General features: G+C 40.6%; 1 protein-coding gene across 2 annotated transcripts; it reads left to right on the top strand.

Annotated features, from left to right (window-relative positions):
- Nucleotides 1–1,856: 1,856 nt before the first annotated feature.
- Nucleotides 1,857–19,214, top strand: LOC138964193 (SH2 domain-containing protein 4A-like). 2 transcript variants are annotated; one of them, XM_070336088.1, is made up of 10 exons: nt 1,857–2,104; nt 8,990–9,061; nt 10,161–10,279; nt 10,633–10,789; nt 12,157–12,322; nt 13,072–13,206; nt 13,998–14,071; nt 14,926–14,993; nt 16,346–16,456; nt 17,857–19,214. In XM_070336088.1, the coding sequence occupies exons 3-10, from the start codon at nt 10,173–10,175 to the stop codon at nt 18,068–18,070; spliced, it is 1,032 nt and encodes a 343-aa protein (XP_070192189.1). In that variant the 5' UTR covers nt 1,857–2,104; nt 8,990–9,061; nt 10,161–10,172; the 3' UTR covers nt 18,071–19,214. The 2 variants fall into 2 exon arrangements, with proteins under 2 accessions (XP_070192189.1, XP_070192188.1); XM_070336087.1 differs by having other exon boundaries at nt 1,857–2,108.
- The last annotated feature ends 7,593 nt before the right edge of the window (nt 19,215–26,807 follow it).

Here is a 26,807-nt window from a genome sequence, read left to right as displayed (position 1 = left end):
GGGGGTCCAGGGGGCGAAGCCCCTTGGTGGGGGTCCAGGGGTCGAGGCCCCCTTGGTGGGGGTTGCAAGGGGGCGAAGCCCCCTTGAAGCTGAACGTTTTTTGATGTTTCTGGAGGGAAAGGAAGCCTCTCCTTGAACGAAAAAGGTAAATTCGACAGCAAGCTGTATAGGCAATGAAGAAGAATTGAGATTGTAAGGACTCATACTTTTCATCACAAAAATCGTTGAAGAAAAATGTCTTGAGGGGGTGAGAGGTGCGATTTCTCCTCGGATTTCATGATGATCCAGATGCAGATCCAGATCCCTCCCTCCCCCACAAAACAAAAAAGCGTTTGGGAGGTACATGCTTAAGCCAGGGGGGGGGGGGGGGGTGGGGGGTGGGGGGTTGCGCAACCCCTGCAACCCCCCCCTCCTAGTCCGGCCCTGCACATACACTACGACTCTCATCTCGATTCCCCTCTCTACGTTAAAACATTTAGTCAAAACTTGACTAAATGTAAAAAGGACAACACAATGCAACACTGACGGAACGAACAAGGACAAGGTTGGAAAAGAAGATGGACAACAACAAGATAAACAACAACAACAACAACAACAACAACAACAACTTAACAACAACAACAACAACAACAACAACAACAACAACAACAACAACAACAACAACTTAACAACAAAATCTTGGAAAGCGCGTGAGGTCGCCGGTCACAGGGCAGTGGGCTAGCTTTTGCAGTCGGAATGGGCCAGTCGCCGAAGCAGGCCAGCAGGCAATACAGCCTCTTCTCTAGCACCTTCGCCGACACCTTCCCCACCTCCACCATCTACCGCTTCCAGTTCACCAGGACGACCCCAGCCATCGCCTCCTTCAAGAAACTGTACCCACCCCCCCTAACCCTACCCCCCCCCCCCAAGTACCCCCTCCCCGTGCCCCACCGACAGTGTTCTGCTGGAGGTTGGAGTCTACTTTTTGTTAAATTATAAGAAACTTTTTAAAGTGAACTTTTCAGTAATTTTAAAGGGTGATATTTCTAAAATAACAAACAAAAGAGTGTTTAAAGTGCTTATTTCTGAGACAAATACTAACAACTTGAATATGGGGTATCAGGCTTTTTGTCACACAAAAACTGAAAGAGAAAAGAATTTACCAGGAGGGGATTCAGTGTACCACCGCCTCGCCCCCGACCCCGCCCAATCCTCTTACCCCTCATGGGTTCAGCAGCACTGTGATAGGTTCTTGGCTATAATGTCTGAGCGGGAGAGGAGACGTTTTCCATGTTATATATTCCAGTGAAAGTTGGTTAGTATTTAGCTGTGTCTTATTGGGCGCTCGGCGAAGTAAACTTTATCATATCATTCGGTTAATATTCAAAGACTATGATTCAATCTCCATCTGCAACTCTGTTTCTGTGTGTGTTTATATAACTTTGCTTTGTAGGAAATAACTGAACACGACACATTAAACCATACACAGAAAAGGGCACTGGTTGTGTGTGTGTGTGTGTGTGTGTGTAGAGGAGGGCGGGTGGGGGGTGCAACATCAAACTAGTGTCATGCGCCTGAGGGCCACAAGCATGCAGCCTCGGCCGCTTACTGGGCGTATAAGGTGTTTGAGGATATGCACACTGTTTGAAAAAACGACATTTATCCGGTGTGGTTTCCCCGAAGCAGATTTGGAACGTGAAGAAAAATCACTGTCTGAATTGAGAACATGACTGAAGAATACACAACAGCGTACCATTCTCTATATGTTGACAGTGTGAGGCTATTATCGCTTATCTGATTAAATTCAATGAGCGCTACAATGGTGCTAGTTCAAATAGTTTCTTTTAAGAATTTATACTAAGAAGGACATATCGTGACACACCACAAACAGTCTTAACGCTGAAAGGTTAGCACACGAGACTGTAATACAGGTGTGTGTGTGTGTGTGTGTGTTTAAACGTTGGCCTGAAGAGGAAGTGTAAGAATTTGAAGCAACTTGTGTCACCTACGGACAGTTAAGTCGTTTCTGTTTATTGTGTTCGCACTCAGCTTTCAACAAAATATTTGTGATTTGCCGGTGGGATACTGAAGAAATTCCTTGATGATGTGACAACGCCTTCTTTCGGTTCGTAAGTGTAGACTTCTTGCTTCATTACTCCACATTACGGCTGCATGGCCCAATTTTTATGTCAATACAGCAATGTTTACAGGCCTGCCAGGAAGAAAACTCGCTATGACGATATACAGCGTTGCTGCGTTCTGTGTTTACACTACCATAGCGAGTTATTCACCTCTCAGGCCCGTACGTGTGTACCCTTGTTGGTACGTAAAAACTATTTGTATTGTTACTCAATATGGCTGGCCGATTTCTTTTTCAACACAGCCACGGTCAGACTAATGTCACATCACTGCGTTTTGTGTACATCGTCACTGACTTGCTATCCCCCTGTGAGGCCAGTGTATATGTACGTACACCCCTGGTCGTGTGTTAAAACTGTTGATATTGTTACTCGATGGCTCATCGCCCTTTCTAATCTCTACCGCTGTGATCAGACTAGCGTAACATCACTGCGTTTTGTATACACCGTCTTAATGTGTACGATTCCCCGGTCATGCCAGCGTACATGTGCATGATATAAACTTGTGCGTATGTAAAAACCTATATATTTACAGTGTTACTCGATGGCAAATCGCCTTTTCTGTCAACACAGTTATGATCAGACTAGCGTACACCAGGGCGTTCTTTGCACACCGCCACGAGTTACCCGCCTATGAGGCAAGTGTAATAATACCTATGTTGGAAGATATAGAATATTTCTATTTTTAATCGGTATGGCACACCGCCTTTTTTGTCAACACGGTCACGACCAGTCTAGCGTAACATCAATGTGTTTTGTTGCATCTTCATGGCGTACATGTTTCTCATCTTACAAACCCGTGTGTACAATTATCCTTGTTTGCTGCAAAACATTTCGTGTGTGTAATACTGTGATATTATGCTGGACAGCTCCACTGAGAGCTCTGCGCTGAAGATACCCATAGGTCAGTGTGACCACTCTGTCATGTGGCCAAGAAAACATAAGGTTACTGTGGTCATCTGATGATCAAATGTTGCGTTGTTGCAGTTTATGCAAATTTATAGTTACAGTCGTAAATGTAATTGTTATCATAGCTGTACTGAACATCATTGCTTTCGATAAATTTAGTTTCAGATTGCTTTTTTGGTAGGTAACGAATAATCCCGTCACCCATCCAACCCCACTAACCGTAACCCCCCCCCCCCCCCGCCTTCGCTCCCTTGCCTCATCCCCTACGCTTCTTCGCTCCCTCGCCTCATCCCCTACGCTTCAGAGAACAAAACTGCGTCAAAGTATATAGCTATGTATATAGCGATTTTCCCCTATTTGTTTTAAGAATGATGATATCACGTTTCATGGCAGCCATTTTGACCGAGTTTACCGATCTAAATAGTAGCCTTCCGCTTCGTTATCACCGTGCCCTTTTCCACTTTTGAGCCTAGTGTTAGGGTTTTCCTTGACATAAAACCTTAACATAAAAGCAGAATAACGAAGTTTTCAACACACAGGCACATGGCACTTGCTTGGGTCAGGGTTCGGGTTCGGGAGAGGGTGTTGTTGCGGTCACCTTAACCTTACAATATCGAGATGTAATAAAACACTACTGATAATGAGTTGAGGATACAAATCTTTTTTAAAAATTTAATCTCCATTGTTTTTTTGTTTTGTTTTTAAGATGAAAGTCGTCTGTTAATTTAAATGCTTCTTCTCTGAGGATGAAACCTTTTTTGTTCATCTAATGCTTCTTATTTTCTAATGATGAAACCTTTTTTTTTCTTATTTAATATTCTTCTTATTCTCTAATGATGAAACCTTTTCTGTTTATTCGAATGCTTCTTTATTCTCCTAGCATGAAACGTATTGTTGTCAATGTTAATGCCTCTTATCACCTTGGTGCCAGGAGACTTGATCTGCATCACTCAGGCTTTCTATTGTTGCCTGTGTTTAGAGTACGTGCTCAAGTCCCTTTGTTTTTTGGATGTGATAAGGCCCAGGAAGTCCCTACCCTTACCCCAACGTGACACCATACCTGTCACGTGTCATGTGCCTGTGGTTTTACGCATCCTCTTGTTCCTACCTTTCGTGAATGACATTTCTGGGTGTGCATTAGGTGCGAGGAAAATGTGTACATGTTTTCCCTCTCTTTCCATCTAACACAGTGATACCAAAATGTAGTCCACACAGCTATGGGGCACACACTAATTCCTGTCTTGTTAGCTTGGAAGTGGAGTAGTTTATTCTGTCGACAATTGTACAAGTTGTTGCTGTCTGAGAAGAAATATTGCAAATAGAAATCTTGACAATATTTGAAAATGGAGACAGCGACTGTGTCTTTATCCGTTTTGTTTGTGTGTGTGTGGTAAGCAGAAGAGTTTCTGTACACATGTCATATTTGATAATTTTCCACATTTGACTGGCTATGGACAAAAAACTTAACGTTGAGGTTATCTCGGATGTTTTTTCAGCTAGACACACAACCACAACCTCAACAACCAAAACAACTTGACCACAATAACCACCACCACAACCACCACCACCGCCACCACAACAACTACAACAACAAGAACAACAACAACAACAACAACAACAACAACAACAACAACAACAACCATCCAACCAACAGACCAATCAAACAAACATATTTTCTTCTGTAAGCAAGATGTATCACACTGGATTACATCGTCGAGTTGTGCAACCGCCCCTACCAACGTCAGTGCGATTAAACTAAAGCTATGTACAGGTGTAATTTAAACACGATAACAGAGAAAACACTTCGTGCCTTTGTAGGTTCCTTAAGAAACGTTTTGAGCCTGAAGTGCATTGGATCGTATACACCTTTTACAATTGCAGTGAGGAGATGAAAGGAAGGGGAGTCCAATTTCAAAATAGGCCTACTGGTTTTGAAATGAGCATAATCATATGTGTTTCGCCCTGCAGCGCTGTAACTTTCTACTTGAACTGCTCTAATGTCAATGCAAACATCTCTCTCGCGCACGTGTACGCACACGGACACTCATATATACACGAATATACACGGATCAACGTACAAGCCACATACAAGAACGCACACGTACCTACAGGCACGTACAACCACAGACCTAAAGAGACACACACACACACACACACACACACACACACACACACACACACACACACACACACACGTACACACGCACACACACATAGACATACACACACGCACACACACGCACACACACACACACACACACACACACACACACACACAAACACACTGTACTGCCCTTTAATTAATTAAAGCACTGATTTGAATGTCTTTTGCGCTGTAGCTACCAAAGCATCGTCGCCAACAACACACTGTATTCTCTTATCCTAATGCTTTTTGAAGTGCTTTTGGAAACAACCGTATATCTACTAGCACACGCTGCAAAGGCGCTTGAAAAAAAACCTAATTCTATTTACAGGAGTTTTTCCTGTATTGGTTCACAGTTTCATTATCAAACTGAGGAAGATGATAGGTTTGTGATTTTTCACAGAACACGAACTATATTTATGACATAAAATGAAAAATACATGTTTGAAAACTGTGATTAGTTTTTCCATTCGGCAGCAGATCGTACCAACAACAATGTGTGAGTATCAAACAACAAGAAAGATAAATTGGTGGAACGTTGTTATTGACAACATTACGTTACAATCACAAATATATCGATCCAACGGTCTTTTAAGTGAACAGACACACACAAAAAAAACAAATAGTCACAACAAACTTATCTTGATGGAATAAGTGTTCGCCCACTCGCCAGGAAGCCGAGCGAATGAATCATTAAAACTTAAAAGACCGTTGGGTCGATATATTTGTGATTGTAACGTAATGTTGTCAATAACAACGTTCCAACAACTTACCTTTCTTGTTTATTGATTCTGAATTTTGGAACGTTGGCAGTCTCTTTGTTTTTGGATTTGTGTGTAAGTATCGTGAATGCTACACGGTCGTGGGGAAAAAAAATCAAATCTTCCAGGGAAAAAAAAATCATATCACGATCACTCTTTGCTTTTTATATTTAGTCAAGTTTTGACTAAATATTTTAACATCGAGGGGGAATCGAAACGAGGGTCGTGGTGTATGTGCGTGTGTCTGTGTGTCTGTGTGTGTGTGTGTGTAGAGCGATTCAGACTAAACTACTGGACCGATCTTTATGAAATTTGACATGAGAGTTCCTGGGTATGAAATCCCCGAACATTTTTTTCATTTTTTTGATAAATGTCTTTGATGACGTCATATCCGGCTTTTCGTGAAAGTTGAGGCGGCACTGTCACGCCCTCATTTTTCCACCAAATTGGTTGAAATTTTGGTCAAGTAATCTTCGACGAAGCCCGGACTTCGGTATTGCATTTCAGCTTGGTGGCTTAAAAATTAATTAATGACTTTGGTCATTAAAAATCTGAAAATTGTAAAAAAAAATAAAAATTTATAAAACGATCCAAATTTACGTTTATCTTATTCTCCATCATTTGCTGATTCCAAAAACATATAAATATGTTATATTTGGATTAAAAACAAGCTCTGAAAATTAAATATATAAAAATTATTATCAAAATTAAATTGTCCAAATCAATTTAAAAACACTTTCATCTTATTCCTTGTCGGTTCCTGATTCCAAAAACATATAGATATGATATGTTTGGATTAAAAACACGCTCAGAAAGTTAAAACGATTAGTTTTCCAACTTGACTCAGTGGTGGGGTCCTGATTTGGCCTATTATGGTCCGCTGGACTGACCCGAAAAGCAACAGCTAACTAACTAACTGAGTGGTGGCCTATGGGCGGCATTTCAATTACAGACCAACAACAACTGAGCTGCCGCCCGCTGATCGCATTTTCAAATTACGTTTTCTACGTGTTTAAGACATAGAGAAACACAATTGTGAAATAAACTATCATCTATTGCAATGGGTTCGGAGATCTGACATGTCTCGTTTTCTTACCGAGTCACGAGATCAGTTACAGTTTTTTTTCTCTCCGATTCTCTCTCTCTCTCTGTATCAGTGAGTATGTATGTCTTTGTCTGTGTCTCCCTCTGTTTTAAACAAGATCTACTCTCATTTAGAAAAGCCTGGCTCTTATATTCGCTTGATGTTCTTTGATTTTTCCAGCGCTTTTAATACTATACAGCCTCATTTAATGGCGGAGAAGCTTTTTAGCATGAATGTCCCAGCAGCCACCATCCTCTGGGTTATGGACTACCTGACAAACAGGCCACAGTATGTTAGGGTGGGGGGGCAATCAGTTTCAGACACAATCTGCACAAACACAGGGGCACCACAAGGCACAGTACTCTCACCTTTTCTTTTTTCTCTCTACACAGCAGATTTCAGAAGTTCTAGTGACTCCTGCCCCATAACCAAGTTTGCTGACGACACTGGACTGACCGGACTGCTGACTGTTGACGACGACTCTGACTACAGGCAGGAGGTAGATAGGTTTGTGGGGTGGTGTGAAAACAACTATTTAGAGCTTAATGTGGGGAAGACAAAGGAAATGATAATGGACAACAGGAGGGGGGAACATGTACACAGGGAGATAGTGATCAAGGGGGAGGTCGTAGAGAAGGTAGAGCAGTATAAGTATTTGGGGGTGATTATAGACAATAAGTTGACATGGAAACCAAACTCTGATGCCCTTGTGAAGAAACTCCACTCTCGCCTGTACTTTTTGAGAAAACTCAGGTCTTTTAACATCAGACAAGAAATCCTTCAGATGTTTTACACTTCAACGTGCAATAGTGTGTTGTACTTTGGCTCCGTGTGTTGGGGTGGCAACATCAACAAGCAAGACAGGGATAGATTAGATAAATTCATCAGGAAAGCAAGTGGGGTGGTTGGGAGGAAGCAGGACAATTTCACATCAACACATGAACGACGACTGACTGACAAGGTACAGAAGATTTTGGCTGACGACTCGCACCCACTCAGACCGGAATTTGACAGTAGACGGACAGACAGGAGCAACAGATTCAGACAACCAACCGCAAGATCCACACGCTACAGAAATTCGTTCATTCCATCTGCAATTCACATCTTCAATTCTCAGGTGGGGCGGTAGATGCTGGTGTTGTCGCTCTGATGCACGGGGTCAGTGTTCTGTATTGTTTCAGTATTGTTGATTTTGTTTTGCATTCTACTCTCTTAATCTTAGACAATATGTGATAACCGGCAAGGTGCTGACTTTCTTTTGTGCATTGTTGATGGTGAATGCATGTTAATTTATTTTTAATATACTTTCTTATGTGATAACCAATGTGCTATATTTTCTCAGGACAAAGAACAAATGTTTATTTTGAATGTTTTATGTATGTTATTATTACGGACACAAACGCTCAGCAATGTAATTTCTCTTTTAGAGATTGATAAAGTTATTGTATTGTATTGTATTGTATTGTATTGGTACAGAAAAACGTGCTATCCTTCTTAGCGCAACTACTACCCCGCTCTTCTTGTCAATTTCACTGCCTTTGCCATGAGCGGTGGACTGACGATGCTACGAGTATACGGTCTTGCTGAAAAATGGCATTGCGTTCAGTTTCATTCTGTGAGTTCGACAGCTACTTGACTAAATATTGTATTTTCGCCTTACGCGACTTGTTTTCCCTTACTTGCAACACTGTAAAGTAAATTTTAAGGGGCTTATTGTCCGTGCCATTGTGGTGACACGGGGGTGGGAGATGGATACCGTCCCTGGGTCTGCACGTTAAATTGACCCGTGCATCACTGTCGAGGAAAAAAAGATCAAATCACAAGTGCTCTTTGTTTTGTTTCTGGTTAATATGTTGGACATGTTACAACTAATAAATTTCTGTTATTGTACACCCCTTAAATTCTGAACGTACCGTCAGTCGTTAATACATGTACAATGAATACAATTTTATCATGTGCTTATATTTCTTTTCAGGTATAACCATAAGAGGCTGCGGGCACTTAATCCTTTAAAAATGGCAGCTATGTCATCACGTCGTTTTGATTTGTGAGTTGAGAACATTTTTGTCAGGATGTTTTATTCGTCATATTCACGCTATTCCTGTTTAATGATTCTTGGGTACAGGAGATTATCTTATTTTAAGAAAGAAATGTATGAGTTTTGTATTTACTTACGTTTCAATGAGCACAATGTAATCCACCACTGTACCAATGGACTCATGTTTCGGAAGCAGCATTTAAAGGGAGAGAACCTGTCCCTTGCGTCTCGCCGTGATGAAAGTAATTAATTCCCTTGCCTAATTGCTTGTCTTCGTTTCCGTGTAAACCGTGTTGTAATTCACCATAAATCCGTCCGCTTTCCCCCTCTCTCTCTCCCCCCCCTCGTTTTTAAACATGGGTTAAGATCAACCACCCACTTAAAAACATACACAAATCAACAGGGTGACTGGTTTCTCATGAGATTGAGAGTGAGAATGTCAGTTTTGCTGAATTAATTTCATAATTTAAGTTTATGTCAATTTGCGACATTGATTTAGCAAAATATAACCCTCTTGTAACGATTTAATTCAGATATTCGATCCATGTCGAAAAATGCTGTTATCCCCTTTGAAATCCTGAAACACCAGTTTAAAACTGTAACATGTCTTCTTTCCTTTCTTGTTTACGATATGTTTATCGAACTGAGAAACATCAACAACCCAGGGGGTCATCCAAGACGAAGTCAGCATCGGTTTTAATTCTTTTTTTTTATTCTTGACCAAACTTTTTGAAAACAATTCAGATTTAAGTCGTATAACTGTGAAAAGGCAGAAGGTATTTTAAAACTCAGATTCGGTTACAGTCAGTAATTTAAATCTTGTGAACAAATTTTAATCTATTTCCAAAAAATCAAAAATCGTGTCGAGGGTAACGTCTCGGGGAATTTTAAATCAATAGTCTTGATGTAGATAATCACGATGCATACAGTGCTTTCTGCAATGCTGGTACATGCTGTTATTTCGGGATCGCTGTTTCATACCCCTTTTTCTTTTTCAAAATTTAAAAAAATCTTGTCCAGGAGAAACGGTCATGTCTGTTATATTGACCTACGTAATCACGATGCATATATTATAATTATATGGATATACGGCTTCTTTGGGTTGCAGTCATTCGTAGTGATGCAGCCAAAGAAGATGGGGGATGTAGGAGCAACAAGGGGATCCAGTTTACCAAGTCTGTGTGATGGGGATGACGTGCCGCCATTCCTCGCCCCTCCCAGGCCCTGGTATGTACAGATGTTTTAAGCGTGTTTCACACACATACACATACAAACAAACAAACACACAAACAAACAAACAAACAAACAAACAAACAAACAAACAAACACAAACAAACAAACAAACAAACAAACAAACAAAAACAAACAAACAAACAAACAAACAAACAAACAAACAAACAAACAAATAAACAAAGAAACAAACAAACACACACACACACAAACAAACAAACAAACAAACAAACAAACAAACAAACAAACAAACAAACAAACAAACAAACAAACAAACAAACAAACAAACAAACAAAATAACACCAATGAACACCGATAACACCGATGTTTTCTATCACTGTGTTCACAAGTGGCCTCACTCCTGCCTCCCCGTCACAGCTTGGAGAGAGACCGAGTTACAACATCATGCTGTACAAAGCCATACAGCTCCCTTTCAAGGAGCACATCGTGGTTGGTGAATTCATGGACTGTGATGAAATCAGTGACCTGCTGACCGTACCTCAAATGGTATGTAGCACAAGTTCGGACATAACCCAGTCGGATTTGTATGAGTTGTGAAAGATGATAACTGTTGTTGAACGCCCTCACGGTTAAACCATTAGGGGCATGTTCCCGGTGTTGTGAACGAGTGAATACTCTTGCTTTTATTTCAAGAGTCAAACTTTACCACGTGGCATTATAGGCTGACTGACTGACTAACTATTAGGGTTTAACGTCTGCTTAGACCAGTTGGCCTATATTGGGACAGGTATTGGTAATACGCTGAAGCTATCGTGTGATATTTTGACTCGAACAAGCCCGCTGTGGCTGTCTTCTTCGACACACCAGCATTGGGTTTGTCTCGTCAAAGTATCGAAATACGATCATGATAACCAGAGACGAGAGATGATGCATGCGTGTCTTCGTGTTTTCCAAGCCATGAGACTTTCGCTGTGAACTTCGGATCTTTTTTTGTGCGCATGTGTGCACACGGGGGTGTTCGGACACCGAAGAGAGTCTGCACAAAGTTGACTCCGAGAAATAAATCTCTCGCCAAACGTGGGGATCGAACCCACGCTAATAGCGACCAACTGGCTACAAAGCCAGCGCGATAGTATAGGCCGGTCACTAGCGAGTGGTGTGTGCAACACATGGACAAGGAGAAAGTGTGGAAAGCTTGCCTCAATAAAAGTAAGAGTATGACCTCTTTCACAACCAATACAAAATCGACAGAGTTTTTTCCGCAGTTAATTAATTGGTCTTCCACATCACGTATATTTGGAGGCATAATACCTCCTTGTGCCAGTAGGCATCGCGTTAAAGGCACGCTCTTTTCCGTGTAAAAGGTTTGGCTCAACGTCTTACGTCTTGTCATGGGATGAGACCATCCCTCAACTTGGACACATACCAACTATTAACACCCTCACTGCTTATTATGAATTTATATCTTAAAAAGCCACTAGTATCGTTTACAAAATGTATTCATCAAAACAATTCTCACGGTTCACAGAGAGCGCACAAGCTGTTGTTTTTTGGTGTATAACCAAGTTGAGGGATAGGCTGCAAGGCATTGAGTGCTAGAGTTAGTTAGTTAGAACTTAGAGCCTAGGTGCGCGTGTGTATGTGATTGCATGGTAGTGTGTGTGTGTGTGTGTGTGCGTGTGTGTGTGTGTGTGTGTGAGTGTGTGTGTGTATGTGTGTGTGTGTGTGTGTGTGTGTGTGTGTGTGTGTGTGTGTGTATGTGTGTGTGTGTGTGTGTGTGTGATAGTGCGTGTATGATAGTGTGTAAGATAGTGTGCGTGTGTGTGTTATGTGTATGTGCGTGCATGCGAGCGTGCGTGCCAGTGTGCCTTCGAGTGTATCTGTATCTATGTATCTGTCTTTGCGACTTTCAGGAGAAAGTTCGTAGATTGCGGGTCATGGATGGTGAATATGAAGCTGCTCACCATCTGCTGGATTGCTTGAAGAGAAAACACGGCTGGTTTGACCACGTGTTGAAAGCCTTGGCTATCCCACGTTTAAAACAGCAAGAACTGATACGTGTCTTTATGCAGGCTAAAGGTACGAACACACTTTCTAAACAACAAAACGCAGTAAAATGTGTAGATTTGGTGCACATGCCTCCTTTTAAAATCTGTTCTATAAATGATTGCTGTGTGCATATGCGCCAAATGATTTGGTCTACACATGAGATCAAATCAAATCAAATTAAGTTTATAATCTCACACATAACAAAGTATCTAGGTGATGTATAAACCGACATTTTAAAGCATGCACTGAGGTTTAAAAAGGTTATTGAATTAACACCTCACTGCATCCAAACACTCTCTCCCTTGAGATGAAAACGCATCGGACATTTTAGACTTCTGACTAGAAGTGCTTTGATAACTGTCGTCTAAATTAGGCGATAATTAGAGCTAACTATAGAGACTTTTGAAGAGTTGCGTCTCTTGAACAGTGCGACACAATAATGTGACTGATTAGCTGAGCAAAGAGATACACAGTACAGTCACAGTATGCGTCACGATGCAACCATGAGTTCTGATGTTTATTTTGTGCAGTGTTCGCTCGATATAATTCTATTTCTATCTACATCTGAGGTCACTATTCACTACAACCATAATTACTTCTCTGCAGTATCAGTAGCACACACGTGTTTTGACAAACGAGCTATGCACAGACAATTTATATAGCTCAGTTAGCAAAACACACATGATTCCTAATACTGAGAGGCTTTCATGGGGGCAGTTCAGTAAAAAAAACATTGTTCGGTCACAGACAACACTGTTTTCATCTAAAACTGTTGACAGAGAAGGTAGACAAGCGTTGGCATGCAAGTCGCCGCAGCGACGTTGATGGAGGTTCCAGGAGTCCGACGACACCGACAAGGACGACGACAACACCCATTCAGGAAACCTCACCATTGCAAGAAGGCCAACCAGAAGGTAGTTCTTTGATTTGCGTCCCTATTATTTTTCTTTAGCTACCAAAATATCGCACAGATGTATGCGAGAGCACACCTAGAGGTTATGAAAATTAATACCCTTTAGAGTCTGATGTGGTAAAAAGTGTCGATGAGTTGTGGATTATACAGGTTATGAAAGCATGTTTGTGCTGTGACAGGGGAGGCTACCGCTCCTTTCACAGCAGACTCTGCACCCGAGTTGTTGGCCTTTAAAGTCAACACCGGTGAGTTGTGGAATTCTGTTTGTGATGGGGTCTGGTGGTCTCCGATTGTCTGTATGTTCATGGAAACCTTCGGGTTTGCATAACAGTTTTTATAGGGCTAAGAAATTAGCCCTAACATTTTCAATCCTGTTTGATTGCACTTCGCTTCCCGAGGTGATCGTAGTGTTTCGGCACTCGGTTACAGTGCCAACAGTGAAAGCTACGAAGCTTATATAGTAATCAATGTTATTTGTTTTTACTGAAAATGGTATTGACAACTGCTTAGTCACCGATATATTACAAAGTACAAACAAATAGGAGTTTTAGCGCTAGTACAACGCTTGTTTTTAATTAATTACACGGTCGATTGATGATTAATTAACTTCATGGCATTTTTTTGGATTGATTGCCTGGTGAATTGACTAAATATCAAGTTTATGTATTAATCGATTAAATTAATGTTCATGCTTCCAGTGTAATTGTTCCTTCTCTATTGACACAATCATTCTTTTGACTAACACTGTGATATGCATGTCTTCTGTTTTATCTTCTTCAAAAACAACAACAGCTGCACGATCTCCGACTGCAACTTCGAAACAGCACCCTTCTCAGACCCACAGGAAAACCCCGGAACGATCAATGGTATGATGAAAGTATTTGTCTTTGTGTGCAAGCTATGGGTTTCACCATTACAGATCTGTTCAGGCTTGTGCATGGAATGAGAGCATCCTGTCTTTGAACACATGCACTCAGCAGTCCAGCTTCGTTCTGTGCAGGGTGCACTCTATAAATTAAAGTGTTCCACTTTTGAACACCCTTTCTGTTGAACACAGGTTTAACACCATGTGTGCTACTTTTGCTCGTGGAAGTCTGTATTAAATTATGTAACACTGTGTTCAAAACTGGTTACAAAAGTACAACACTTCAGTTTAGAGTGTGGTATTTTGTTTTGTTTTGTTGGTGGAACTGGTTTTATAACGGACGCCAATGTCAACATACGCAATGAATTCAGCAACACATACTCTCTATCAACACAGAACGCAGCCACGGTGTTGAGTTTTGGGATGTGTTGAAGCTGATGGATGCTAAGTTTCTGTGAAGTCGTCTGGACAGATCACTGACGTGATTGTTCACACGGGATGGAATGTTTGTTTAAACTGATGTTTTCATGTTATCCACACAAAAAACCGGATTATACATCCATGATCCATAACACACTCGCAAAGACGAATGTATGTACAGACAGACAGACAGGCAGACACTCACACACACACACACACGCACACACTCACACACACACCCACACACGCAAACACACACACACACACACATACACACACACACACACACACACACACACACACACACACACACACACACACACACACACACACACACACACACACACACACACACACACACACAAATACACACACGCGCGCGAGCGCTTAAAACAAGCTTTATGAAACCAGGCACAGTTACACCATTTGTTTCAGAGTGAACCAGCTGACGATAAATATGCCTACGCCAAAGTTGAGGACCCGGGTTTGTTGAGTAATTCAAGGTAAGTGCCAGACGGTTTGCTGTTGTATTGATTTTACCTAAAAGACCCCCGTTCGCCAACAATAACGAACCAACACGCAAAGAAAACAATGTTACAAACAATCAAGTGAGCAATCAAATAGCAAGATCTAGATCAGCACTTTTCAAGACGTGTACGGGAACGTGTACGGCTAACGTCATAAAACCTAGTTTTAACGTCACGCGTTTGCCAAGATTTGCAGTCTCAAGGGCGGATCAATTCACTTTGGAGGGGGGGGGGGGGGGGTTACAAAATGACTGCGAAGATACAAGTTGACGGCGCCGAAGGGGGGTCCGGGGGCATGTCCCCCCGGAAATCTATTTTATCCAAAGAAGCAAAATAGAGCTATCTGGTGCATCCTGAGCCAATAAATTACCTCTTTTTTGGGGGGGTGGGGGGGGGGGGTTACGTAACCCGTGTAACCCCCCCCCTCCCCCAGATCCGCCCTTGAGTCTTGGTGGGAGCAAAACAACGTAAGCATTTGGAACATTGGAGAAAAAAATGAGTCACGGGTGACGCAATATATACACGTACACGTACAGGTCTTTGCTACACGTTCGACCACCTAGAACACTGCATTAAGCACACATACACATAAACAAAATAATAAAGTCAATTCACCGATGTAACTGTGTTTCTACCCATTTCAGAGAACATAATGATATGCCTGTTTCATGTCTTACACACCTTCGAGGCAGTCCTCAAATAGGCTATCATCCTCTTGTTTTTCACTCTCATATGCTTAAACTATAAGAATTGATTGAAAGCTCCAATTTTACCGAGAATTCAAACTTAAAGTCAAATAATTAAATCGATTACTAACATGGTGTGAGAAAATAATGATACTAAATTCATACTCGCATTTCGAGGTCCTCCGTGCAGCAGAAGAACATTGCTTTCATTAGAAACTCCTGTTTGGGTCCGTGAGTTCCCGCGTGTCGTCATGTGTGTGTGTGTGTGTGTGTGTGTGTGTGTGTGTGTGTGTGTGTGTGTGTGTGTATGTGTGTGTGCGTGCGTGTGTGTGTGTGTGTGTGTGTGTGTGTGTGTGTGTGTGTGTAAGTGTGTGTGTGTATGTATGTATGTGTTAGTGTGTGTGTGTGTGTGTGTTAGTGTGTGTGCTTGTTTGTGTGTTAGTGTGTATGTGTGTGTGTGAGTGTATGTGTGTGTGTGAGTGTGTGTGTGTGTGTGTGTTTTAGTGTGTGTGTGCGTGTGTGCGCACGCGCGTGTGTGTGTGTGTGTGTGTGTGTGTGTGTGTGTGTGTGTGTGTGAAACAATATGACTTTTTTTCTGTACGTATTATCTCGTCTTTCTGTTTGTCTGTCTGCTTCAATCAGCTGGTTTCATGGTAGCGTCAGTCGTGGAGCAGCAGCAGAACGACTGGAAGGGAAGGATCCTGGCAGCTTCCTTGTGCGCAGATCACGTGATCACTACACACTCTCACTCAGGTTAGATACGTTCTTAACAGAGGTCGGAGTGTCCACAATTAACCGAGTTAAAATTCGGCTATAGTGACAACTTTAATCAGCAAACTAGTTAACTGTCACAAGTGGTAGTGTTAGTGTTAGGACTGAATGGGGTATGAATGTTGATGTCAGAAGTGTTAGTATTAGGACTGAATGGGGTATGAATGTTGATGTCAGAAGTGTTAGTATTAGGACTGAATGGGGTATGAATGTTGATGTCAGAAGTGTTAGTATTAGGACTGAATGGGGTATGAATGTTGATGTCAGAAGTGTTAGTATTAGGACTGAATGGGGTATGAATGTTCATGTCAGAAGTGTTAGTGTTAGGACTGAATGTGCCGAGTCAGAGTATGCTTGTGGCGAGAGAATCGGGATGCACGAGAATTGGTTTATAGTCGTGTTTGAATGGTGATCGAATGGCGTGTGTGTGAGCTATGTAAGGAGTTCAGGCTAGGACAGCGATGGGTGTGGATGTGTAGCAGGGTATGTGGTAGAATTTGTAGGTTAAGTTAACATTTCTATTTTCTTATTTTATCTTCTTTGATTTCTTTGCTTATTTCTTTGCTTATTTCTTTGCTTATTTCTTTAGGTAGGCTTTTATTTCATAGAATAGGTTTAGGTAGGTTTGTCTTCTATTTATAATTTGTAAATAAAGTCTTGTTATTGTTTATTCTTTTTCGTTTGTTATTTTTTCCTTCTTCGTTTGTTTTGTTTTGTTGTCTGTGTCTCACGCCGTTCGCCACGCACCTCAACTCTCCTTCGGGATTGTGAAATTAACTAATTTTTAAGCTTCCGAGCTGAAATGCAATCCCACAGTCCCGAGTCGAACATTGCTTGACCACAAATTAAATCGATTTGGTTGAAAAATTAGGTAATAACAATGCCACCTCAACTTTCACTTGAAGCCGGATATGACGTCATCAAAGACATTTATCGAAAACATTTAAAAAAAAAATAACGTCTGGGGTATCACTCGGGAGATTTTGTGTGCAAAGTTTTATGAAGATTGGTCCAGTTTTTTTCATCTGAATCACTCTATACATACACACGATACTCGATAGCTATATCTGTGTTAAAAGGTTTTTGCTCAAAACTTGACAACATTTAACAAGAAAGGTAAGTTTGAGGAATGCTTTATTACAGTCAAAACGAAACTTGCACAAGATCTTTGATCTACTGGTCTGTAAAGGGTGTGAACAAAATACACAACGGCCGAATATTGAAAACAAATAATCACAGCATGCCACACACGTATCAGTAGATGTTCCCTTTTCTCCAGAAAAGCCAGAAAAACCTCTACCTTTACCAATATGTAAATTACAATCGAGCTTTTTAAATTTGTTTACACATCTTTAAACTGACCCTCTTTCCTGTATCCACAGGAACGAGAAGGGGATGGTCCACATGGTTATCGACGAGAAAGCAGACCCCTCGGGTCGCCTGTTCTACGGTCTTGGTGAATATAACACCATACGTTACTCGACGATACCTGAGTTGATCAAGTTCTACAGCTGTCATCCTGTTCGCGTCACTGGCGACGGACAAACCGGAACCTGTTTGTCAAAACCAGTATCAAATCCGCTCGGTTTCATCTAGCTAGACGGTATGGTCACGGATTCGAAGATATCTCAAAACATAAAGCTCGCTGGTTTGAATTAATGTTGTAGGAAACAATATGCCTGAAAAGAGTTACCACTATAAGATGGGGTTATTGTTGTTCATACCATAACGTTTGAAAACGCTTATTCGACCTGGTCTTTTCAACAAATCACCTGGCTGCAATCTAAAAAATGATTGTGGTAAAAAGGGGGAAGTACAAAACCCACACCTCCCCCCCCCCTACACGCCCACAGACACCCCCCTCACACACACACAATCATAAATCGGCCACGTCATCTAAGTGTTACTTGGGGATCCATCGTGCCTGTATAAGATATAAAGATAGGATTTGTGCAGACATTTCCCGTTACTGAGACAACGAGACGGAACAAGGTAACGGTCTAGTTTTTTGGTTAATGCTCTGACCCAGGAGAATTATCAGGAAAATATTGAAATGAAGCAACAAATTTCAAATTCTGCCAAGGACTTTGCATGGGATTAGAGCACAAGACAAATCCAGAGCCTAGCTGCTTCTCCTTCTGCACAGGACGAAACAGGCTGTTGATTTTGTCAGCGTATGGCAGGATATTCTTATTCCATGTAAATGCCTATGTGTCGATTTACACACACGTTTACACCAGAAGGAGAGTTTCTGTAACAGAAAAGTTGTATTCTTTATGGTTTGAAGTGCAATCATCAGTGAGGAGGTGGTGGTGGTGGACGGTGGTGGTGATGAAGGTCGCAGTTATCCCAAAGGTGTTGTTTTCTTCGTAAAAACATTTTTAAGAAATAGCACAACGAAATTGGTTTGCACTCTGCTATCGTAACATTTTCGAACGATGACTGTGGTTTTTGTCAGTTCAAATCAAATACGAATGGAAGTGAATCAAAAGAGAGCATACTATGTCGAATAAAAATAAGATTACTCCTGCTCCCATCACGATCTGCTCTGCCTATGCCCCCCCCTCCCACCACCACTCCTTGGCTTAAAATGTATCATCACAATGTGTTCAAGTTTTTTGGGTTTTTTTGTTTGTTTGTTTGTTTGTTTTTAAAGACAAACTTGAAAATGACATCGTCATATTTATGTAATCATTCGTTGTGAATATAATGTTTGACATAAACTGCTCTGACAAAATTTCGTTTTGAATTGTTTTTGCATATATACTCGAACAATCATACTATGAAACATTAAATCACACTAGAACGAGAGAGAGAGAGAGAGAGAGAGAGAGAGAGAGAGAGAGAGAGAGAGAGAGAGAGAGAGAGAGAGAGAGAGAGAGAGAGAGAGAGAGAGAGAGAGAGAGAGAGAGAGAGAGAGAGAGAGTATATTTGGGGTTTTGTGCGTGGGTGTGGGTGGGTGTGTTATTATTACAATCAAATGAAGAAGCAAACAAACAAACAAAATAAACTAACAAAAAGCTTGCTGAATGTCTATAATTGTCGGTATTTTTTACGATACAAACGTGGTATTGCTGTATTCAACTCTCTATCTGCCAACATATAGTATACATGTTTGTCTTTTTTTTTAAATGTTACTATTTAAATCCATGTACCATACAGTGAGCTAGAAATCAGACAGCTAGAGATGCATTATAAAGCAAGAAAGGTATCATACAGTGAGTTGTTGATAGGTAAGCTAATAGTGCACTATATGCACTATAAATCAGGCAATGTAGCATTCAGTGAAATATGTATTAGACCAGCTAGTGGGGCACTATAAAGCAGGCAATGTACCCTACAGTGAATTATGTATTAGACAGCTAGTGGTGCACTATAAATCAGGCAATGTACCCTTCAGTGAATTATGTATTAGACAGCTAGTGGTGCACTATAAAGCAGGCAATGTACCCTTCAGTGAATTATGTATTAGACAGCTAGTGGTGCACTATAAAGCAGGCAATGTACCCTTCAGTGAATTATGTATTAGACAGCTAGTGATGCATTATAAAGCCGTCAATGTACCCTTCAGTGAATTATGAATTAGACAGCTAGTGGTGCACTATAAAGCAGGCAATGTACCCTTCAGTGAATTATGAATAAGACAGCTAGTGGTGCATTATAAAGCCGTCAATGTACCATTCAGTGAATTATGTATTAGACAGCTAGTGGTGCATTATAAAGCAAGCAATGTATCATACATACAGTGAGCTGCTGATCAGTTAGCTAATGGTGCACTATAAAGCAAACATTGTATCATACAGTAAGCTGTGAACCAGACAGTTAGTTGTGTACTATTAAGCAAGCAATGTACTTATCAGTGAATTATGTAGTTGACAGATAGTGGTGCACTATTTAGCAAGCAATTTATCACAAAGTGAGCCGTGAATTAATTGGCTAGCAAGTGTTTTTTTTTAATAAAGTAAACAATGCAGTATTCAACATTGTGCTATGAATATTACAGCTAGTGGGGCATCATGACGCTAGCATTGTCGTCTACAGCAAACAGCGTATAAGCCTGCGGTGTATTATACAGCAATGAATGTATTAGTCAGTAAGCAGTGTACTTGACAGCTAGGTGCGTATTATATTAGAGAGCAAAAAGTGTATCATATTTAAGCAACGACCAAACGTGGTGTATCATTTTGCGAACAATACATCATACCAGAAGTGTAGTATACACCTAGTGTTGTATTAAATAGCCAGCAATGTGTTAAACGCACGTACATTCCTTCCTGTTAAAACAGATCAGCCGGCCATCTCAGATCGGTCCAAACTTTTACAAGGAAGAAGATATAACTCGATATGAACACATACGTATTAAATACAAATCAAGATTAGGACTGCTGCTTGCGCAGCGTGATGATTGTTTTTTGATATCATTTTCAGATAGCTACTACTGTCCTTTTAGAAAATAATTCATACACAAAATCTTCCACTCTGCGCAGAGAGCATCCAGGCTGTCGATTATTGGAATTTATCTTAAAGTAGAGGGATGGTTACATTGCATATATATACAAGCTAATCTACCTAGATCGGAGATGGCGATTAGAATAAATCACACAAGAAGGACTGTGCCTCGTCAGCGAGCAATGTGTCATTAGTCACAGAGCAATGTATCATTAATTACAGAGCAATGTATCATTAATTACAGAGCAATGTATTATTAGTCACAGAGCAATGTATCATTAATCACAGAGCAATGTATTATTAGTCAGCGAGCAATGTATTAGACAGCTTTCGGTGTATTAGACAGGTTTTGGCCATGTATTTATCAGAGTTCAGTGAACCCGAAAGCCAACACGGTACAGGTCTACACACAAGTTCGGTCTCGAATAGCAGCTAGCATCTTCTGAAGGGACATTAAAACCCAAAAAACAAACAAACTACACACTAGTACGTTGACAGTGCAGCGCGCCGCCAGAGATCGGGAATGCAACTGTACCGGGCGTGATGAGAGCAGTGGTGTTCTTCAGGTAGCATCGAGTGCTCCACAGGTGTTCATAGGTCAGACACCAGGTGTGGGTGACACACATGTCCAGGCATTGCTGTAAGGTCATCCCATAATCTGAGTAGAGGTCACTGTTTGCTACGTCGTAGGCTGGATACGCCACCATCATGTCCTGCAGATCCTCTGGCGCGCACTCTGAAATAGGCACCAACTTGCTGAGCTGTCGAGAGTGGTTATACACTGCTCGTCTCAAAAAATCTATACAGAAGCCTGCGTGTGTAGATATTATGCACTGAGGCCGTTTAGTTTTTAACCATAGTGCTAGAAAGGCAACGAATTCTACTACTGCATGCAGTAAATAGTTTGATTTTTATGAGGTTTTATTTATACACAGCGAAAAGGCAAACACAGACATCCCCGAAAGCCGAACCCAAAACGCAACATTTCAATCATTCAAAGTGACACACACTAGAAATGTTTAATGTTTGCATGTCATGAAAAGAACAAATAACTCTCTGCTAAAAAAAAACCCAGCAAGTTGTAGTAAATAGTAGGCTTAAAAATGTTTTGGCATCACGAACAGTAGAGACGTCATAGCACCATTCATAAGGGAGCATAATAGACTATGCTGGATATGGAATTTATTGTCCTTTCCTCTGAATACGTAACCTGCATTGGGCACTACTTTCAAATCATTACAGGTGGATTAAGTAACATTTTGTGTCTTACCTGTCAAACAGGTTTTGCCGCCCTGAGAGTAGAACTATCCATGGGTACACAGGCAGCGCCCAGCGAAGCATTCAGAATTCGCCACAGAACACTCCGAGTTGCTGTTGCAGTCTCTACCATGCCACGCTGAAACTAAGCGTGAAATAATAATTATGATGATGACAAACGCGTTCTTCTATGGCGCTTTTCACCACCAAACGGCAGTCTCGTGGCGCTTTACAGAACGCATTTGATATTCAAATTCAGCATGTAACACATGAAATAAGAGAAACCTATTCCACTTGGACTTTCACCAAACATCTACAGTCTTTTCTGTTTCCTGAGAAGAATGAGAAATTGTTGTTGATTTCAAATCGCCACTGAACACAGTCTCAACCCGCAGAATTAATTCAGCATACAATGCAGCAGAAAATAGCAAGGTTGTTGTTTTTGGTAGGTGTCAAAGAATAGGCTAAGGGATGCTTCTATTCCATGAAAATAAATAGAGAAAGAAACTATAGAATGCATTATCACGTTCAAGGAAAGAAAGGTTCATTTAAAAGCATATTTAAAAGTACAACTCTTACCCTCAATAAATACTTTAGAACCAGGTAGAGCAAAACTAGGAGTTGCTGACGTGATGATCGTTGAATGTCCTCGACACGTTCTCGTACCCTCTGCGCTGTAGGTGAAGGTCAGGCATGCGGATGACATCATGCAATGACGTGCGCAGCTGACGTCAGAAATGCCTTCCAAGACTGAGGAAAGTTAAATTGGCGCTAAACCCAAGCCCAGAGAGGCCTTCTTGCATTTGCAATAGGCCAAGTGTAGTACTTGTGACACCATGATAAGAACACGCCAAGCACAGAAGAACGACTGCAGCGACAAGTGCGACATTGGACATTTTGTGCATGCAATACTACTAATGGCAGTTATTTAGGTACGTGAAATGAAGACAGACTTTTGAAACTTGATTATAATGTTTTGGCGTGGAACGTGGGTATAGACGTGCAGTTTGGAAACGTTAATCAAGCACTTCTTTGGCACAGAGTCGTGTCTGTTGTACAGATCTGCACACAAACACAAAACAAATGTCTGTGTTTTTATATTTAGTCAAGTTTTGACTAAATATTTTAACGTAGAGGGGGGAATCGAGACGAGGGTCGTGGTGTATGTGTGTGTGTGTGTGTGTGTGTGTCTGTCTGTCTGTGTGTGTGTGTGTAGAGCGATTCAGACTAAACTACTGGACCGATCTTTATGAAATTTGACATGAGAGTTCCTGGGTATGAAATCCCCATACGTTTTTTTCGGTTTTTTTATAAATGTCTTTGATGACGTCATATCCGGCTTTTCGTGAAAGTTGAGGCGGCACTGTCACGCTCTCATTTTTCAACCAAATTGGTTGAAATTTTGATCAAGTAATCTTCGACAAAGGCCGGGGTTTTGTATTGCATTTCAGCTTGGTGGCTTGAAAACTAATGAGTGAGTTTGGTCATTAAAAATCGGAAAATTGGAAACAATATATTTTTTTTATAAAACGATCCAAATTTACGTACATCTTATTCTGTATCATTTTCTGATTCCAAAAACATATAAATATGTTATATTTTGATTAAAAACAAGCTCTGAAAATTAAAAATATAAAAATTATTATCAACATTAAATTGTCCAAATCAATTTAAAAACACCTTCTTCTTATTCCTTGTTGGTTCCTGATTCAAAAAACATATAGATATGATATGTTTGGATTAAAAACACGTTCAGAAAGTTAAAACGAAGAGAGGTACAGAAAAGCGTGCTATCCTTCTCAGCGCAAGTACTACCCCGCTCTTCTTGTCAATTTCACTGCCTTTGCCGTGCGCGGTGGACTGACGATGCTACGAGTATACGGTCTTGCTGCGTTGCATTGCGTTCAGTTTCATTCTGTGAGTTCGACAGCTACTTGACTAAATGTTGTATTTTCGCCTTACGCGACTTGTTTTCTTCTGGTTTAAGCTACATGACTGTACTCCCTAACTTGAGAAAATTTTTAATTAAACAAGAAAACAAGTGATAGGAATAGAAAACAACAACAACAACAACAACAGCAACAACAACAACAAGAACAACAACAACAACAACAACAACAACAACAACAACAACAACAGAAAGCGAAGGATACAAAGTAAATGAACGAAAAGAAGATGGATTGAATTCACTAACACAGTTTGGCGGACAGATCAGCTGATCAGGACCACTTACTCCCCGACATTATCTAAAATTCCACAATAGAATTTAAACTGATATGTTCAAATGCTAGTTCTCTTCTGAAGCGAAATCAGAAGTGAAACTCCCAAACTGCCCTTTGAACCGCGGAAAAAAGTCTGTGAGCATTAATTAACAAAGTCACATACAATGGCTTTTTAAAAGTGTCACTTAGGGTGAGAAGGTGCAAGAGAGAGTAACGCTAGAGAGAGAGAGAGAGAGAGAGAGAGAGAGAGAGAGAGAGAGAGAGAGAGAGAGAGAGAGAGAGAGAGAGAGACTGAGAGAGAGAAGGAGACAGCTAGAGAGACGGAGAGAGAGAGAGAGAGAGAGAGAGAGAGAGAGAGAGAGAGAGAGAGAGAGAGAGAGAGAGAGAGAGAGAGAGAGAGAGAGACATTACAATGGATTCAACATACTTACTTTGGCAGACAGATTAGCTTAACCGTATCACTGACTACCCTGACCATCATAAAAAAAGAAGATATTTCGACCCCGCGGTCTTTTCAGTACACAGAAAAACAAATACGAATTGAACACAAAAAGTTTTAGCTCGCAAAAGGTGCAGCCGCTTTGGGAGAAGACACAAGCGAGGCACTATCTGTGACTGTAACGTATTGTTTTGTCAATAACAAACGTTCCAACAACTGACCTTTCTTGTTTTTTTTATTACATTTAGTCAAGTTTTGACTAAATGTTTTAACATAGAGGGGGAATCGAGACGAGGGTCGTGGTGTATGTGTGTATGTGTGTGTGTCTGTCTGTGTGTGTAGAGCGATTCAGACTAAACTACTAGACCGATCTTTATGAAATTTGACATGAGCGTTCCTGGGAATGATATCCCCGGACTTTTTTTTTCGTTTTTTCGATAAATGTCTTTGATGACGTCATATCCGGCGTTTTGTAAAAGTTGAGGCGGCACTGTCACACCCTCATTTTTCAATCAAATTGATTGAAATTTTGGCCAAGCAATCTTCGACAAAGGCCGGATTTCGGTATTGCATTTCAGTTTGGTGGCTTAAAAATTAATTAATGACTTTGGTCATTAAAAATCTGAAAATTGTAAAAAAAAATTTTTTTTATAAAACGATCCAAATTTACGTTCATCTTATTCTTCATCATTTTCTGATTCCAAAAACATATAAATATGTTATATTTGGATTAAAAACAAGCTCTGAAAGTTAAAAATATAAAAATTATGATTAAAATTAAATTTCCGAAATCGTTTTAAAAACTATTTCATCTTATTCCTTGTCGGTTCCTGATTCCAAAAACATATAGATATGATATGTTTGGATTAAAAACACGCTCAGAAAGTTAAAACGAAGAGAGGTACAGTAAAGCGTGCTATGAAGCACAGCGCAACCGCTACCGCGCCAAACAGGCTCGTCACTTTCACTGCCTTTTGCACTAGCGGCGGACTACGTTCAGTTTCATTCTGTGAGTTCCACAGCTTGACTAAATGTAGTAATTTCGCCTTACGCGACTTGTTCTGAATTGTGGAACGTGGTTGGCAGTCTCTTTGGTTTTGGATTTACCCTGACCATAGGTAACATTACATGATATATCATGCAAACTTCTTTAATGATTCGCTGGTTCTCTTCTGAAGCAAAGTAAAGGTCCATCTGGGTTAGATGTACAACTCGAATATATTTATATATATATACCAGGAGTGAGGTGAATCTCCTAAAGTGCGAACTCAACCGTGGAAGGAAGTCGCACAAACTTGCTTTTTCGATTTTTACTATTCGTGGCGTGAACACATTTTAGGAGATCAAAGTGGTTAAACGGGAACCTGTTTCTACCAAGCAAACTTTCCTTTGAAAATCAAAAAGGACTAACAACACAGAAAAAACATGGTATTTACCCCCATAATGTTTGTCCCTTTTTGATTTGACAAGGTGATAGGGTGTAAAATGGACTTGTCCACACAACTTTTCTAAACGGACAAAAGGGCGGGCAGTCAAATTGTAACTTGGGGAAAAAAGCACAAAGGATAATGCATAAAATCAGTTAAAATACCATTACTACACACGCTCTTGTGAAAAAAAACCACAACAGCATTAAATTGAATTGAATTGAATTGAACTTTATTTTACAAGGAGTAAGATTTAAGGCTACGCCCTTTCTTACAATCTGTCCTTGGGACGCACTAACACAATGATAACATAAATTTTTTTTTTTTAAAGTTAACTCCAAAAAAGGACGTGGGAAAACTTAAATAAGTGATGATAATGATGACGATGATGATGATGATGAAGATGACGATGATGATGAAGATGATGCATGAAGAGCATACACATGTGGTTATTCATAAAATCAAATGTATACTATGCAGGTAATTATGCGTACAAGCTAGTAGCAATGGAACATGTAGGAATAGTACAACAAAACATG

This window comes from Littorina saxatilis, linkage group LG4 (genome assembly GCF_037325665.1).
Source record: "Littorina saxatilis isolate snail1 linkage group LG4, US_GU_Lsax_2.0, whole genome shotgun sequence".
Taxonomy (NCBI): domain Eukaryota; kingdom Metazoa; phylum Mollusca; class Gastropoda; order Littorinimorpha; family Littorinidae; genus Littorina; species Littorina saxatilis.
This window is presented reverse-complemented; position numbering and strand designations above follow the sequence as displayed.

Coding starts and splice junctions, on each gene's coding strand:
- LOC138964193 (XM_070336088.1), top strand. CDS start 10,173: ATGCAGCCAAAGAAGATGGGGGATGTAGGAGCAACAAGGGGATCCAGT. Junction 13,207..13,997: donor GCAAGAAGGCCAACCAGAAG/GTAGTTCTTTGA, acceptor AAACAACAACAG/CTGCACGATCTCCGACTGCA. Junction 14,994..16,345: donor GGTTTGTTGAGTAATTCAAG/GTAAGTGCCAGA, acceptor TGCTTCAATCAG/CTGGTTTCATGGTAGCGTCA.